This window comes from Sciurus carolinensis, chromosome 1 (assembly GCF_902686445.1).
Source record: "Sciurus carolinensis chromosome 1, mSciCar1.2, whole genome shotgun sequence".
Lineage (NCBI taxonomy): Eukaryota > Metazoa > Chordata > Mammalia > Rodentia > Sciuridae > Sciurus > Sciurus carolinensis.
The window spans coordinates 101744214-101762058 of NC_062213.1; the positions used below are offsets into that span (position 1 = coordinate 101744214).

Here is a 17845-nt window from a genome sequence, read left to right on the forward strand (position 1 = left end):
TCCACCATTGTGCGCTAACTTACCCCTACATCTAATCTTTTTTTCTTTTTTCCATTTTAGAAATACTTTTTTAAAAATTTATTTTTTTTTATTGTAAACAAATGCGATACATGTTGTTTCTCTATTTGTACATGGAGTCAAGGCATACCATTTGTGTAATCATAAATTTACATAGGTTATGTTGTTTGGTCATTCTGTTATTTTTTTTCTCTTCCTCCCCACCCCTCCCACCCCTTACATCTAATCTTATAACACTATTTCAGAGACAGTGGAATCAATGCAAGAAATGACGTGAGAAGGTGACCCAAGTGTAGAAACAGAAACAGCACCATATTTTAGCATATTTTAAATCTCCATAATAGTTCACTCTGTAACATCTTTTGGCTATGTAAATCTTTACTTTGAAATCGTCAGGTAAATATTGCAACCAAAACGTAGAACTTTTTTGTAATTTTAACAAGAAAGATATTCATGGATTGCACAAATCTTCTTGGTAGTAATTAAAAGCACATTCTGGGGCTGGGGTTGTGGCTCAGTGGTAGAGCACTTGCCTAACACATGTGAAGCACTGGGTTTGATCCTCAGCACCACATAAATAAATAAAATAGAGGTATTATGTCCATCTACAACTAAAAAAAATTTAAAAAAATAAGTAAAAGCACATTCTGGAGAGAAATGAATGAGGAGTATACTCTGCAAGATGATCTTTTAAAGGTGCTACTTATCATTCCCTTAATTTCACCATAAATCTAGTTTTCTGTTGTGCAACCTTAAATAACTGCTCTGACTTCTTTGTTATAATAGCTTTTTTTGTGAATGGGAGGACTGAGTTTCAACCTCTACAGTGTGACTTTGGATTGAGGGAAAAATTCATGGTATATTAGTTATTATTGCTAGCACTACCTAGCAGATCAGCCCAAAATGTAGTGGTTGAAAACTACACATATTTAATATTTCACTATGTTAGTCAGCTTTGTGTTGCTGTGACCAAAATACTGATAAGAATAGCTTAGAAACCTGTTTCAGGTTTCAGTTCATGGTTGTTTGAGTCCATTGCTCTGGGCTCAAGGTGAGGTGGCACATCATAGCAGAAAAGCATGGCAGAGAGAACTGCACAGGACATGGTGACTTAGAAGCAGGGAGGAAGGGGACCTGGGCCACAGGGAAGATGAACCCCTCCAGAGCATGTCTCTAGTTACCCACCTTTTCTAGCCTTGCCCCACCTCCCTACAGTTATACTCATTTAGTTCATTCAAACTAGGATGAACTAATTAGGTTACAGGTCTCATGATCCAACCATTTCACCTCTAAATATTCCTGCACTAACACAGGAGCTTTTGGGGAACACTTCATATCTGAACCATAACACTTGGTCTGGGTTGTGGCTCAGAGGTAGAGTACTTGCCTAGCATGTGTGAGGCACTGGGTTCAATTCTCAGCACCTCATATAAATAAAGAAAATAAAGTTCCATCAACTACTAAAAAAACTGTATTTAAAAAAAAAGATTCTAAAATCCAGGAATCTGGGAGCAGTTTAGCCGGGTGCCATTAGCTCAGGGTCTCTTGTTCTCTTGTAAGGTTACAGTTAAGCAGTTGTCCAGGAGTGCAGTCATCTCAAGACTTGACAGGGACTGACAGATCCACTTCCAGACTCACTGCCATGGTTGTTGGCAGGCATTATTGCCTTGCAGGCTGTTGGAATGAGTTCCTATATACATCATAGGTAGGTTTACAATATGATATAAACCTGGCACAATTGATTGAAGAGAAAGAGAGCAAGCATGTTTAAGATGGAAGCCACAATTAAAATAACCCGGTCTTGAAGGGGACATCCCATCACTTTTGTCTTACTCTTTCCCCAAAAGTGAATCATTAGATCCATCCCAGGCTCCAGGGAGAGGGATTTGCACAAGACTTTGATTACCAAAGATCATTGGAATCCATTTTAGAGACTGCCACATAGTCTGCACCCATTACCCGAGCTCCTGGAAATTAGAGCAGTAGGATTAATTCCTCTCTTTATTCTTCTGGATGGAGACTAGTACAATCAAGCACAAAATGCATAGAGAGGGTAACCAGAGCTGAGGCTGAAAACTATGACAAGCCATGTAAGCCTCCTTTCTATATGTTGGCCTGTATCCTCAGAACAATAACAACCTCAGGCTCTATTTGTGCAATCCTTCCTTCAAACATCCCTGGAAGATATTAAAATACTTTGGGGTATCTTACCTCCCTCCATGTCACAGGCAGAGTTTGAAGTCAAAGAGGACCAGAGGTGAGGTGCAATCCTTAAAAATTATTTGAGCTAAAGAACTAGTACCTTGCTGTCATCTGAACTATCCCTTGAGCTATATGCATGCTTCAATAAAATAAAACTGGAAGCAGAGGTCAGGACATGCTTAAGAACCTGGCCCATTGTTCATCTCTCCAGGCTGAAGTTCAGAGCTAGAACACTGGTGTTCTATCCAGAAGATCAGGTAACAAATGGCACAAGGAATAGGAGATCAGAGGAACGGCTGGCCTTGTGAGAGATGTAGGCAGAAAGGCAAAAGACAGGCCCAGGATGTCCCAACACTAGAAACTAGGCAAGCTATCTGAAGGAAAATGTAAATGCTTCATGCCTACAAGGGCCGGGCAGGTAGCATAAATCAATGAAGCAGGTTAGGTATAAGAACAGAGGGAATAGTGTTTGTGACTGGAGCATTTGGGGCCCAACACACACACACACACACCACACATACACACACACACACACACACACACACACACAATCCCTGAGGCCACGTCACATCTGTAAAATAGATTCTACCAGCAGGGGGCACCTGTAGATGGTTTTCATTGTCACAAGGTAGTTGTGGGTGAGTGACTATTAGCAATTGAGAGGCTCTGGTTTGAAGTTTCCTAAGCCGCTTGAATTCACTACAGCCTGCATAGAGGATTAAGCATGGTTACTTTGATTTCCAGATCTGACTTCAGACTATTAACAAGAGTAGAAGTGACAGATTTGATTTTTGAGGTGAGCCGGAAGGTGCCTCTATCCAAGTTGGGGCTTAAGATTTTCTTAAAAAGATAGGCTTTAGGGCTGGGGAGATAGCTCAGCTGGTAGAGTGCTTGCCTCGCAAACACAAGGACCTGAGTTTGATCCCCAGTACCGCAAAAAAAAAAAAAAAAAAAAAAGATAGGCTTTAAAAAAGTTGCATTTAGTTAAATTAGTGGCAAGTCATGAGGTAACTCATATTTCCTCCCTCTCCTACCATCTCCCCTTCTTGCCCTGTTCTACCATTTCCCAGTGCTCTAGACACCACAGAAGACTTGAAACTATTTGGGAAGTAGGTTGGAAGAGCTGGTGTTGGCTCAGATAGTTGCTTTTACCTTGTGGTGTCTTAAAGGTGCCACCTGATATGTGACAGTTCACAATATACAGACAGCTGTTGCTAACATTAGGTTAGTAGAATATAGCACTAGAGAGCACCAGAGGTTTGCCTCTTGACACACCACCTGGGGATGAAAAACTAGGTCCTTGACCAGGGTGAACACAGTAAGGCACTCACTCCCAGGATGATATAAATGCAGGGTCAGATCCCTTTTTATTTAAAAATTGCATTCAAAAGCCAGTATGGTGGCAGGCTTCTGTAATTCCTGCAACTCAGGAGGTTGAGGCAGGAGGATCTCAAGTTCAAGGCCAGTTTGGGAAACTTAGCAAGACCCTGTCTCACAATAAAAAATAAAAAGGGATAGAATTGTAGCTTAGTAGTAGAGTGATCCTGAGTTCAATCCCTAGTACTGAAAAAAAAATTGTATTTACATAGTTTTGCATTCATTTTTTTTCTAAACTATTGTATTAAAATGTCATTTCTCTTAATTACTGAGTTTTGGGCATCCTTAAATTTTGCATCTCAGGTGTGCTCTCATCCTAGTTCCAGCCCTGAACATCTTCACAGTTGAATCAAAAAGTTGAAGCAGTTCCTGATTAGCATCAGGAACTTTTGACCTTGATTTTTCCTTCTGTTTTTCTCCTGGGAATTTATCAAAGCCAACAATTAAGGGATGCAATAATTCTTTTCTATGTGCCACTAGCTCTGATTTAGAGTCAGCTCGAGTATTTCTGTACCTCTTATTATATTACTGATATAACCTAAAATGGAATGTTTTATCTGATTAAAATATTATTTTAGTTGAAAGGAATTATAGTGGTTAATGTTCAATGATGAGATTAACTCTTATATCCACTATACTCACCTGAACTTTGCAAGGATAAAAACCTGTTAAGATTTGCTCATCTTTTGTAGGGATTGCCAGATGTTTGATACTGAACTCAATAGCTCAGTATTTTGGCTTCTTGTATGCTAAAATGAAAATGAAAACAAAAGTGAATACACAATGTGACATTTTTCTCATTAAAATTTTCTCCTGATTGTGTAAATCTGAGACTGTTTCTTGATATGTTTGAACACTTGCCAGCTGGAAGAAAGGACAAAACAGCTGTTTAAACTGCCAAGAAATTGGCTTCCAGTAGTTGTAAGTGTGAAAGAGGGAATTTGTCTTTGTTGTTTACTTTGTCTTTGTCCTGGGAGTGAGTATTTTGATGAGCCCTCTTGGTTGTGCAGATGTGAGCCATAGCGGGAGTGAATAGCTCCTCTTACTGAAGCAATGCACTGCAGATTATGATGTATTGTGTTTAATAGGGACAAAAGCTGATCTGGGAGGAGTGGTCAAAATCAATGATTTAATATTTTAATTATTCTTAGAGATACACACTGAACTAGTTAGGGATGAAGACTATGCATCTTACTTTCAAATGGCTCATCAAAATGATAGCAGTGCTGGCATGGTGGTACACACCTGTAAATCCCAAGGACTCCAGAGGTTGAGGCAGGGGGATCACAAATTCAAGTTCAGCCTGGGCAACTTAGCAAGACCCTGTCTCAAAATAAAAAGTAGAAAGGACTGGGGCTGTAGCTTAGTGGTACAGTGCCCCTGGGTTCAATCTCCAGTACTGCAGTAAGTAAATAAATGAATAAAAACAGTAGCAATAATTGTGTGTGTGTGTGTGTGTGTGTGTGTGTGTGTGTGTGTGTGTGTTTGTGTATGGAGACAGGGAGAAAAAAATATAGTAAAATATTAACAATTGATAAATCAAGCGAAGGATTTATAAGATTTCATCGTACTATTTTTGCAACTTTTCTGTTTACCACTTTTTAAAAATTCACAATGGAAAGTATTAAAAACAAGATACATTTCATATATATGTATTCATCTGTTTATCTATTCATCCATCTATCTTTAGGGAAAAGCTAGTAGATGTCATGATGCAAGAAGGAAAGGCAAGGGGGGCAAGAATGGAGGAAGGAAGGACTGTATAGAGGGAAAAGAGGGTGGGAGGGGTGGGGGAAGGGAAAAAATAACAGAATGAATCAAACAACATTACCCTATGTAAATTTGTGATTACACAAATGGTACGCCTTTACTCCATGTACAAACAGAGAAACAACATGTATCCCATTTGTTTACAATAAAAAAAAAAAAAAAAAGGAAAGGCAAGGACCATGACTCTGTATGTCTATCTTGTCCTCAGCAATATTTTTTTCTAATTGAAAATCTGATCTGAGATTTAAGCTAGGATCATGCATTCCATTTAGTTATCATGCTGATGGATTTTTAAGTCAGTCTGAGTTGATTGATGGATATACCCTCTTTGGACCTGGCTGAAACTGCTCGTTCCATCCCACAAAATGACTCAGGTTTTAGTGATGATGCAATTGTCAAGAATGTTTGGAAGCTACTTACAAACAAATTTATTTCAATATTGTTTCTGGATCCATAAATATATTTATTGACCCTAACATCAGTCTTTTCAAATTTTAAGACTTGATATCTGTGTTCAAAGCAAGGGAAATTATTCAGATAATTTACACAGGTCTTTCCTCACTATGCAACCCCCTTCTGAGAAATTTACATACCACATTTCTTGCATGATTTCCCCTCCCCCAACATCAGATACTCATAAATAGTGGGTGTTGAAAGGATGAGGGGGATTGTGTGAGTAAATTGCCACCAGCTGTCTGAAGGCTTGGTCATAATTTCTTCCTTGAGGTTTTTGTTACAGCTGACAGGGGTTAACCAATGAAAGAGATGAGTCTGAATACACACACACACACACACACACACACACACACATCCTGAAGACAGTAGAAGAAAGTTGGGAGATAAAGGGAGGAAATTTCCACTTTTTTGGTCCCTAGAACTCTAGTCAGCAAGTGAGGGAACCCACTTATTCAACTTCCTTGTCAGAGCTTTGGTCTCATGATAAATCAGGAAGCTGAAAAATGGAAAATCTGGGTCATTGGCCTAGCCCTGGAGAGCAATTTGGAGCAGAACTGAAATTAAAATTCACAACTACTATACAGGGTTGGAATCCTGCCTGGTATGCAAACATTAAGGAAAAATAGCTATGATTTATAGAATGTTTAAAATGTGCTGGGCACTGAATTAAACTCTTTCAGCATATTATCTCATTTTGTTCTCACAGTGACCTATGGGGTGGTCATTATCATTAAGCTTATTTTACAAATGAGAAATCTAAAGCACAGAGTTTTAGTAACTTGACCGACATCACAGGACTGAAAATTGACCATAGAGTCAGTAATCTTAGCGACTTGTGTTGTATTGTCTGCCAGTGACACTGACTGTCCTTTCAGATGAGTGGTACCCAAGGCAATCACCCAGGGAAGGCTGTGGACATTTTTTTCTACCAGTGAAAATTAAAACATTTTTTTGACAATACGTTTTTTTTAAATTGATTTTTAAATCGGTAATTGACAATTATGGCATCAATTTATGAGCTACAATGTGATATTTTGATATATGTACACATTGTGGGATGATTAAGACAAGCTAATACACTTTTAATGAAAGTACTGAATTTTACAATTTTAGTATCTTACCCAAATGCTGCCTTCTCTATGAAACCTTCTCTAGCCAAATTTAATTTTGTGCTCTCTCCATGTTCTGTTCTATGTGCTTTATTACAGCACTTTATAGAAACTGATTTGTGCTATGTTTGATGAATGCTTGCCTGGAGTTCCACATGAAGTTTTAAGTGTCAGTTCAATGTCTAGCAAGAGATCTCTGTTTGTTGAACTTAGGTTGAATCAAATAAACTTAGGTAACCAGATTGTCCTTGAGTTTTGTCATCTTGTGGGAATAAAATTAAGACCCATGATTATTAGCTACCTCTGAACTCCCACCTATTCATTTTGGTTAAAGTCCCTTATAAACCTTCCTCTTGCTCACCATAAGTATATATGCTTATTCCAAGGGTTGTTTTCCATTCTCTCATAAACAGTTCCTGCCCTATCTCTGTTGCTCTGAGGGACAACTGCCACTGTTTTCAGAGCCACACATCTTCCCACCTGCTTTCCTGCTCCACCTACTAAAGGACAGATCTTTCCATTCATGTATATACAACCACTTCTCTCCAGGTTACTTGAATGACCTGGGTAGCCAGGTACATCCATGCCAGCCATAGTTCTGCCCATTAGGCTCATACATGTAACAGACTTGAATTTATGAACACTTTTGGAAAGTTTTCACCATGTGAAAGTCCAGTATTATATAGCTGGCCCTCTGGATCCATAAGTTCCACATCCATGGATTCAAATGCAGATGGAAAATGGGGAAAAAAACTGCAGCTGTCACACGTGGGCTTCTTTTGATTATTATTCCCTAAACAATACAGTATAACAAATATTTATGTAGCATTTACATTGCATTGGTGCTGTAGTTTGGATTTTAAATGTCTTACCAGGCCCATGTGTTAAATAAATGCTTGTTCTTCAGTCTGTGGTACTGTTGGGAGTTGGTAGAACCTTTAAAAGGTAGGGCTTAGTGGGAGGAAGTTGGGTCACTGGGCTGTGCTGTTGAAGGGAATATTGGAACCCCAGCCCCTTCCTCTCTCTCTTTTTGCTTCCTGGCCACCATGAGTTGAGTAAGGCTCCTCCACCATGTGTTCACACCACGATGTACTGTACTTCCACAGGCCCAAGGCAACAGGGCCAAGTGACTGAAGGCTGAAATCTCTGAAACTGTGAGACAAAATAAGCCTTTCCTTCTTTTAAGTTGATTATTTGAGATATGTTGTCACAACAAGGACAAACTCATAATGTAGAAATAATTTAAAGATTGACCAAATTATGTTATGTGCATGTACGAATATGTCACAATGTATCCTATTATTATATACCACCATAATATACCAATTAAAATTAATTATAAAATTTAAAAGGTATTTGGAAGGGTGTACATAGGTTATATGCAAATACTACACCATTTTATGTAAGGGACTTGATCGTCAACAAATTTTACAGTGACCAGTATTGTCGTGGGCTGAGGACAAAGCCTGCAACAAAAGGGCATTTGTGAGATAATTAAGATCCAAACTATAGCACCAATACAATATAAATGCTATATAAAATAGTTGTTATACTGTATTATTTAGGGATCACACTGTCTTAGGTCCTTCCAGTCCATGCTGGTACAATTCACTTGTACTAATTTATAATCAACTCCTCTAGATAAAATTCATATCACATGTCATTCTGAAAATGTTCTTTTTTACTTGATTAGACTGCTTGTGAGTCTGATGTGGGATAATGGATCCTTTAGATTATTAGAAATGTTTTGTCCAGGGAAGAGGCACACCCTTAAGATTCTTAGAGGCCATTTTGTTTGACTGAAAGGATGTATGAGACACCACAATAAGTCTTTTTAAGGTCTTATCCATGGGTCTAACAATCACATCTTGGATTTGATTTTTGCCCTGCAGTCAATTCTTATTTTGAAGCTACTGCTGTCTGGAGAGATGGGGATGAGAAGCAGTTTTTCAACCTAGTAAGTCTTGGCTCTTATACTTCTCTGAATTCTGCTTAAAAACCGACTCCTATTTTTTTTTCAATTTTTATTTTTTAGCCCATGTTTTTCTTTTCTTTTTTTAAAAATTATTTATTTATTTTTAAATTTTTTACAGACTACATTTTAATTCATTGTACACACATGGGGTACCTCATTTTGTTTCCAGGGTTGTACACCATGTAGATTCATACTATTTGTGTAATCATACATGTACATAGAGTAAAGATGTCTGTCTCATTCCATCATTTTTCATACCCCTGCTCCCTCTCATTTCCTTCTACAGAATCCAAAGTTCCTCCATTCTTCTCTCACTCCCCACCTCCCCACCCCCATTATATATCATTCTCCACTTATCAGGGAAAACATTCGGCCTTTGGTTTTTTGGGCTTGGCTTATTTCATTTAGCATGATATTCTCCAATTCCATCCATTTATTTGCAAATGCCATAATATTTTTCTTCTTTATGGCTGAATAATATTCCATTGTGTATATATACCACAGTTTCTTTATCCATTCATCTGTTGAAGGGCATCTAGGTTAGTTCCACAATCTAGCTATTATAAACTGAGCTGCTATAAACATTGATGCGGCTGCGTTACTGTAGTATGCTGATTTTAAGTCCTTTGGGTATAAACCAAGGAGTGGGATAACTGGGTCAAAAGGTGGGTTCATTCCAAGTTTTCTGAGGATTCTCCACTCTGCTTTCCAGAGTGGCTGCACCAATTTGCAACTCCACCAGCAATGTAAAAGTGTGCCTTTTTCCCCACATCCACACCAACATCTATTATTGTTTGTGTTCTTGATGATAGCCATTCTAATTGGAGTAAGATGAAATCTTAGAGTTGTTTTAATTTGCATTTCTCTAATTATTAGAGATGTTGAACACTCTTTCATATATTTATTAATTGCCTGTATGTCATCTTCTGTAAAGTGTCTGTCCGTTCCTTGGCCCATTTATTGATTGGGTTCTTTGTATTTTTGGTGTAAAGTTTTGTAACTTCTTTATAAATTTTGGAGATAAGTGCTCTATCTGAAGTGCATGTGAAAAAGATTTTCTTCCACTCTGTAGGCTCTCTTTTCATGTTCTTGATTGTATCCTTTGTTGAGAAAAAAGCTTTTTAGTTTGAGTCCATCCCATTTATTGACTTTTGCTTTGATTTCTTGTGCTTTGGGAGTCTTGTTGAGGAAGTCTGATCCTAAGCCAACATGATGAAGATTCAGGCCTACGTTGTCTTCTATTTGGTGCAGGGTCTCTGGTTTAGTTCCTAAGTCCTTTATCCATTTTGAGTTGAGTTTTGTGCAGGGTGAGAGATAGAGGTTTAATTTCATTTTACTGCATATGGATTTCCAGTTTTGCCAGCACCATTTGTTGAACATAGCCCATGTTTTTCTGTTCATACTTTATCATAATATGGTTTACAGAAACCCATTAGCACTTTTGAAATTCAGTCTGAAAATCTTCTGAGCCAGATCCACCCATTCATTAGGTGCACTTTCTCTTTTCTACTTCACCGAAGGCAATGATTTTGATAAACTTTCTGCCACTACATAATGCAGGTCATCTTTTTCCAACCCCCTGTAGTATTTTCTTCACTGTTCTTCACTTTTCCATTGGTCTCTGCAATGTTCTTCCACATTTTGCTAACACTTTCCTTGAGGCCTGTCTGGCTTCTGCTGCATCCATGGACCAAAGTCATTGCCATTTGTTTTAGATTTTTGTTACAGCAGCATCCTACTTCCAGAAAACAAATTTGGTTACAGTTATGCAACACTATTTAGTAAACTATTCCAAAACTTATGGCTTAGTACAACAAACATTTTATTTATATTGAGATTTGGGGTGGCCAATAATTCTAGCATAGTTCGGCAGGGCAGATCTACTCCCATCATGGCCATAGCCAGGCTTATTCCTTTAAAAAAATTTTTTTTTAGTTGTTGATGGACCTTTATTTTATTTATTTATATATGGTGCTTGGAATGGAACCCAGTGCCTCACACATGCCAAGCAAGTGCTCTACCATTGAGCTACAACCCCAGCCTGACTTGTTCAGTTGTGTCCATCTAATGGAGGACTGCTTCACACATAAGCCTGGCACCTTAATGAGAACTGCTCGATGTGGGGGCTCAGTTAACCTTCTTCCTCTCTGTGAGTCTCAGGGTCTCTTATCTTGTTTCTCTAGCATGGTAGTTTGACTTCTTATGTAGGACCTCAGGGCTTCAAAAGCCAGTATCCCAAGAGTCTCACATGGAAGCTTCAAAACTTCTTATTGACAGCCTTGGCAGTCAGACATCTCTATTAGTTAAGTAAGTCTAAGACCAACACAAGTTAAAGGTAGAAGAATTGGCTTCTACCTCTCAGTGGGAGAAGTAGCCAAGAATTTTTTGTTGTCTTTACCACGAACACTGTATCCTTCATCTCAGAATGTTTCCAGAAGCAGGGTGCTGTGGAACACACCTTTAATCCCAGCAACTTGGGAGGCTGAGGCAGGAAGAGTGCAAGTTCCAAGCCAACCTCAGCAATTTAGCAAGGCCCAATGTAATTTAGAAAGACACTTTATCAAAACAAAAAAAATTTTAAAAGAGCTGGGTATGTAGCTCAATGGTTAAGTGCCCTGGGTTAAATCCCCAGTACCCCCTGCCCCCCCAAAAAAAGAATGATTCTAGAAAAAACATTTTTTAAAAAATCCAGGGTTAGAGAGATGGACAAGGTACTGAAAGGGACCAAGCAGACATCTGTCAACTAGCAAAGTCAGCTGAATAAACTGTAGTGATCAGTGAAGTGACAGATGTTGCAGACATATTGTCATCCTAAGAGTTCAGAGAATGTTAGGTGTCAAAATCAGGGAAGCACTGTGCATAATGGTTGAGCATGACATTCTGAAACATAACTGATTGGTTTAGAATATCAACTTTACCATCTATAAGCTTTGTGGACTTAGATAATATACTTTACCTCAATGTGTTCCACATTAGTTATTTATAAAACAAAGATAAGTAGACCTTACCTCATAAAGTTATCATGAGAATGAAAGATGTTATTATACTCAAAGCTTTTAGAAGAGAATCTGGCAAAAATATGTTAGACATTATTATTTTTCTTATTGCCATATAGGTCATGCAGTTATCCATGTCAAGATCCATAGTCCTTCTCACTCAGAATGAAGTTGGAAAGAGGAAAAGGAAAAGAAATTTTTAAAAATGTAGAACTACAAAGTATATGACTTCATAGTTTGTGTCCCTTTTAATCATTTAAAATATTTTCTGAAGCATAATTAATTGATCAAAGCAGTGCACTCAGGAAAGAATAACTGGTTTAATTCTTTGATATCATCTACACAGATTATTTGGGTTCTAATCCAGAAAACTGGAAGCAGATATGCAAGGAGGAAGATGTGTGACTTTTTGTATAGCAATTCTCTGTCTTAAATGGGAATTAAAAAAAATTGTCAGAATAGGTGAGGATATGCTGCAGTAACAAATACTTAAATCTCAGTTACTTAGTAAAAAACATATTATGCTCGTTGCACATGTTTCTGTTTGGGTCAGCAGAATAGTTGTGATCCTCACAATATCTCAGAGACTAGATTAATGAAATCTTAATTTCAAAACATACTGATTTAGTGGAAATTGACAATGGCCAATCATGTTCTGGCTCTGAAAAACATCTAGATTCTACCAAGAAGTAACAACATGAGACTTCCTCTCACATTTCAATGATCAAACCAAGTTTCATTTCACTGACCAAACAACTAATTTTAAATGGGGTAGAAAAGGGTAAAGTTAACATCTATCCCCAAGGAGAAAGGTTTGACAAAAAGCCATGTAGTGACTGGTAGATTGTATAATTGTTCCACAAATACTCATTCTTCATCCCTATACTCTGGGGGGTGGGGGAGACTACACTTTTCTGAACCAATGACTTTGGTACAGACTAGATCATATGACTTACTTTGGTGAATGGAATAAGACAGAAGGAACAGTGTACTGATTCAGAGCGGAGACTTTAAGAGATGTTATGCATCTCTGCCAACTCTCTTATACTCCTGTTCTCTTCCAGGAGAATACTCCCCAGGTAGCATTGCTTCTTCAGTGGGGGTCCTCAAATGAGAAATATATGAAGCTTACTTAACCCATACTCAACCAATTCATATCTAAAGCACAGATCCTTAAGTGAGAAATGGATGTCTGCTGCAGAATACTGAGATTCTTTGCTAAGTTGCATTGTTTCAATGACTAATGCAGTAACTCAACAACAGAAAGATTTCCTGAATACTGACTACTCTAAACAATGGTTTGTAAGTAAGCATATGAAATAGAAACTTACTGATAACAATCTAAGAAATGTGAAGTAAAATAAGATGATGTGAAATTGTATACTAAATAGATATAGATATTTATCTAAAGTACCTTATAACTATTTAATTATTTATGTATTAGATGAGGAAAAAATTTAGAATGATAAATTCTAATGTTAAGGATATATAAGATGATAAAATTAGAATCCTTTTACCCTACCATTCCTATGCTGAAGAAGTTATCCCAAGGAAATAATTTGTCTTAGTCCATTCTGTGCATTTCTGTGCATTCCTGTTATGATGGACTGATTTATTTTAAAAAATAGAATTTATTTCTCATACTTCTGGAGACTGGTAAGTCCAAGACAAAGGGGCCAGCAGATTCAGTATCTGGGGAGGGCTGCTCTGTACTTTTAGAATGACTTCTTATTGCTGCATCCTCTGGGGGATATAAATGCTGTATTCTTATGTGGTAAGAGGGACAGACAGGCAAGAGGGACCATGGCACTCCTTTCACCCTGTTTCATAAGAGCACTAATCTCAGTAATGAGGGTACAGCATTCATGACTTAATCACTTCCCCAAAGGCCATACTTCTTAGACTCTACTCTTTAGGTTCCACAATCTATTAATTTTAGAGGGATCCACACATTCAAACCATAGCATAATTCAAAATAATAAAACAATGAAGGCAGAAAAATCTTCATTAAGGCATTGTTTATCAGAGTCTAATATTAGAAATTGCATAACTATGCAATAATATGATATAATTAAATAAGCTATGGTTCTACTGATATTATAAACATTGTACAATCATTAGAATAACACATATGAACAGCCTCTAAAACATGGGAAAATATTTAATACGTGAAAAAGGAGCATATACACTTATGTTTAAACTGTAATTATAAGTATGTAAATAACCATGAATATATATGGATAATGGTTAAATGGAGTATGGAGAAATGTAAACATTCGTGCAGGAATAGTTATATGGGTGAATATTTTTCTTTGAAATCTGACACAGAAATTGTTTTTTGACAAATATGATTTTGTTGTATAAAACAAAGAAGTTTCTGTCCTTGAGAATGTATTCTTATGTATATAAGCCTTTTGTGTGTGTAAGCAAGTTGTGTTTGGATTAAGAGATTGGAAAGAAATTCAACAAACATCTGGATAAACCCAACTACTATGCATAACCATAAAGCGCTAATAAAAAATGTAAAAAAAATTTTTGAAGAAAAGAATTCAACAAATTATTAACATTGATTATCTCTGGGTATTAAGGATAATTTATTTTCTGTATATCTTTGTGTATTTTCAAGTGTTCTATGATAAATGTGATGAATTTTTGGAAAAAGTTATTTTAAAAACAAATGAACCTATTTTGTAGTCTCACTGAGAACCCACAGTTTACCTAGTTAGTGCTATCATTTCTTGAATGCAATGCATGTCTGGTTGTAGACAGAGCTCCTCTCTACAACTCAGTAGCCCATAATTTGATTTGAGACATAACTAAATATAGCACCAACTTTGGTATGGAGGATGGAAATCTGACTCTCCCTGCTTTTTTGCTTCAGAGGCAACAGGAGATTCTTTTCAAGACAGGTGGCTTGTGAGCCTTGTCAACAGTCAGACTGGATCTTCAAAATTTTCCCCGTGACATTCTACGCTCAGGAACAGTGTGGCCTTAGCCACAAACTAAGTGTTGGGGTTGGGGGATTGTAGGCCCGGAGGCCTTTTACACAGCTTCTCTGAACTCTTAAAGCTTTGTGATCCTTTCCTTCCCACCTCTACTTTGTACTGGTAATTATTAGGAGAACTAATCTAGGAAATGGGCGACAAGATGATAGTTTGCAAGAATACAGACTCCTTACAGTCCTGCAAATACTCAGGCATGCCAGGATCTTTTCTGATTCAAACTCGTAGGATGTGGGATAGAATAGATTCATTCTCCAGAAGCCTTGTTGGTCATATTTTTGGAAATTCAGAGAACAGTGCCTCTGGAACCATGCTAAGGAGAAGCAAACCTGTATCAGAGCCTCTGCAGAGACTTTGAGCCTTCTTAGTCTCAAACTTATCATCTGTAAACAAGTATAACTAAATCAACATTACCACATGTGGGCACTCTAAAACTTTTTGCAAATTAAAAAGGTCAGTAGTAATGCTAATAATAACAGTGATTATGCCACTTAATAAAAAGGTTTTATTTCAGAACTAAAGAAGAGCTTCAGGCTATAAACAGTCTAATTATGGCATGTCTGCCTTGTTTAAACCTTGATACATAAGTAGATGGTACAGGGTCTGAGGTAGTGTCATCTCAGAAGGACCTTTTCCATGATCTTATAACAGGCCCAGGAGGAGATTCGAGGTCCTGATGGCTACTGTCTTAAAGCATCTCAAATGTTTTCTGGGATGTCCAGAAGCCTTCTGACTCCCTGGAGCTCATGATATAGCCTAGTTGCTGTGGAAAACGACAGAGAAGGAAGTAGAATGCCTCAGAACCAACGAATGTCTGATTTGAAGGTAGCTAATAAGGCCAGGATTCTTCCCTTTCTGAGGAAGGTTTCTGTCCCTAGCTTATGGTGATTCTAACATGCCACCTCTCCGGAAAATAACTCGTGTCCTATGACCAGCTAGTACACCTGCATTCAGGCAGGGTTGCGCTGGAACCCTTCCTAGACTCCATCTCTGACTCGGAAGTTACCTGTAGGTGGATGATGTAGTCGTGCACACAGGAGGACCTCCCCTCCAGATTTTCCCTACAGTTGATTGGTTTTATTCAAAGCCTCTTGTTGGGATGAATGCGGGATAGAAGGCATGGGAAAGCGTGCTCCAAGCCTCCTGCCCTGTTGTCAACATCATTCCTTTGAGTCAGCGAGAGAGGGCCACGGAGACCCGAGGATGTGTTCAGGCATCCTGTAACCTGGGCGGATTCAGCCAGGAGCACACTGGCTGTCGGGAGCCCCGCCTCCCTCGCGGGCGGTTGACAGCTCAGCTGGTGCCGAGCAACTCGTGCCAGCCAGTCGTGTCTCAGCCTGGGAGTGTGTGCGCGCACCACCCGCGCCCGCTGCCTCTGGCCCCAGCTTCCAAAAACAGCTCCGGCACAGCTCTCCTCCGCGTCCAGCTTCCTCCTGAGAACAGTCCCTCCCTTGTGCTGGTCGCACCGTTAGCTGGAGGTTCGGCCACGTCAAATTGGTTTTCTGAAAAAGCAGGGCGAGTTCTCTCTTCGTCTCCGACGCAGAAAGAAGGAGCTGGGGAGGAAAAAGCTGGGGCTTTTTGCACTGGAGATTCCTGGGCAAGGCTTCTCATTTTCCCAGGCTGCTTCCACTCCCGGGTGAGGAGCGCCCTGAGAGTAAGGAAAGAGCCTGGAAAATGGAGCAGACGTGGGCGAGGTACGTGAGCTGCTTCTTTCTCGCTGCATCAGGGACTTAGTGGCCCTCATCTCCCCTCCCCCAGCGCCCTTAGGAAGAGGTCGCCCCTCACCCCGTGGGGCCTTTGACCGCTTCCCTTTTTTATCTGTTCGCCCTTTCTGGTTCCCAGTTCACCTTTCCTGGTCCTCCTGCACGTGTTCTGTTCTCTGGTGTTTCCCTTGCTTAATGAATCTCCCTTCCACCTACTCGTCGTTAAAAATACCCAATGAGGCTGCCTGGAAGTTTTTGTAGAAATGTATGTCTTTTCCTGATTTGTGGTCCTTCTTTCCACAGACTAGAGGGATCCTTCTAGGTTTTTCTTTAGAGATACCCTTAATTTCTAGCACTTTGAACAATATCGGATTCATTCTTACCCTGCCACGTTTTCCTTCTCAACCTCACCCTGCGCTAGTCACACAAAGGCAAAGGACTAAGTGAGCAGAGCCCAGCAATTCTCATCTATCTCCAGAGCCTCTAGTTGGAGCTGACTTTCCCCAAGGAAAGGAGAAAGAGAGTTCAGGGCACCCTGAATTGCCCAGGCTGAGGCCAGGGCAACAGCCTGCTTTTAGGTCAGACTTTGGAGATGTTTGGTGGAATTTTGTTTTCTTCAACCCCCACCCCCTCCCCAACTCCTTCCCCTACATATACTTTAAAATGGAACTCCTCCCAGGGAGGAGTAAAGATAGGGACCCTCTGTTGAGACAAAGACTTAATTTTTGTTTTTAGGGGAAGTGTAGGTGGAGAGACTATATTTCAGAAGTGTTTCCATCATAGACATACCTACAGGGTTTGACTTTGGGTAAGTGAGGTGGGGCCAATGAGCTTTATGATTCCTGAGAAAATGAAGACTACACAAACAGAAGTAAACTGTGGGTTTAACAGTACTTATGCAAAAGACCTGGTGGGGCAGTGGGTGCTTAGTTGACTGTTAAGCTCAACAACAGTATATGGTTTAATGTGAATTCTAAAGAAAGGGCAAAATGAAGCATGGGGTCTATTGACAGACAAAGTGTAGTTTCTAGATTTTCAAGTGTTGTTCCTACTTTTGGTGCTTTTCTGCTCTTTCCACCCAGACATTTCTTGTCCTAGAGGACTGTGTTGTTTGGGGGAAATCACTAGATTAAAAAAGTACAAAGAGACAGGAGGGGACTAAAAGCCATGCCTTCAGAGGCAACCAAAGAACCTGAAGCTCTTTAGTTTGGAGAAATAAAGACTGGAACAAGGGAAG

At 39.1% G+C, this 17845-nt stretch overlaps 1 protein-coding gene across 8 annotated transcripts in view; it reads left to right on the top strand.

The window, feature by feature from the left end:
- The window catches only part of Pde4dip (phosphodiesterase 4D interacting protein), a 204053-nt gene that overhangs the window by 12110 nt on the left and 174098 nt on the right, over nucleotides 1–17845 (top strand). The window contains exon 1 of one of the 8 annotated variants that reach the window (XM_047551360.1): nucleotides 16336–16599. The exons of the other annotated variants lie outside the window; for them this stretch is intronic. Within the exon in view, the coding sequence (XP_047407316.1) occupies nucleotides 16580–16599 (20 nt within the window). The 5' untranslated portion in view covers nucleotides 16336–16579. Of the gene's footprint in view, nucleotides 1–16335; nucleotides 16600–17845 lie in introns of those variants that run through there. 8 annotated transcript variants of the gene reach the window in all.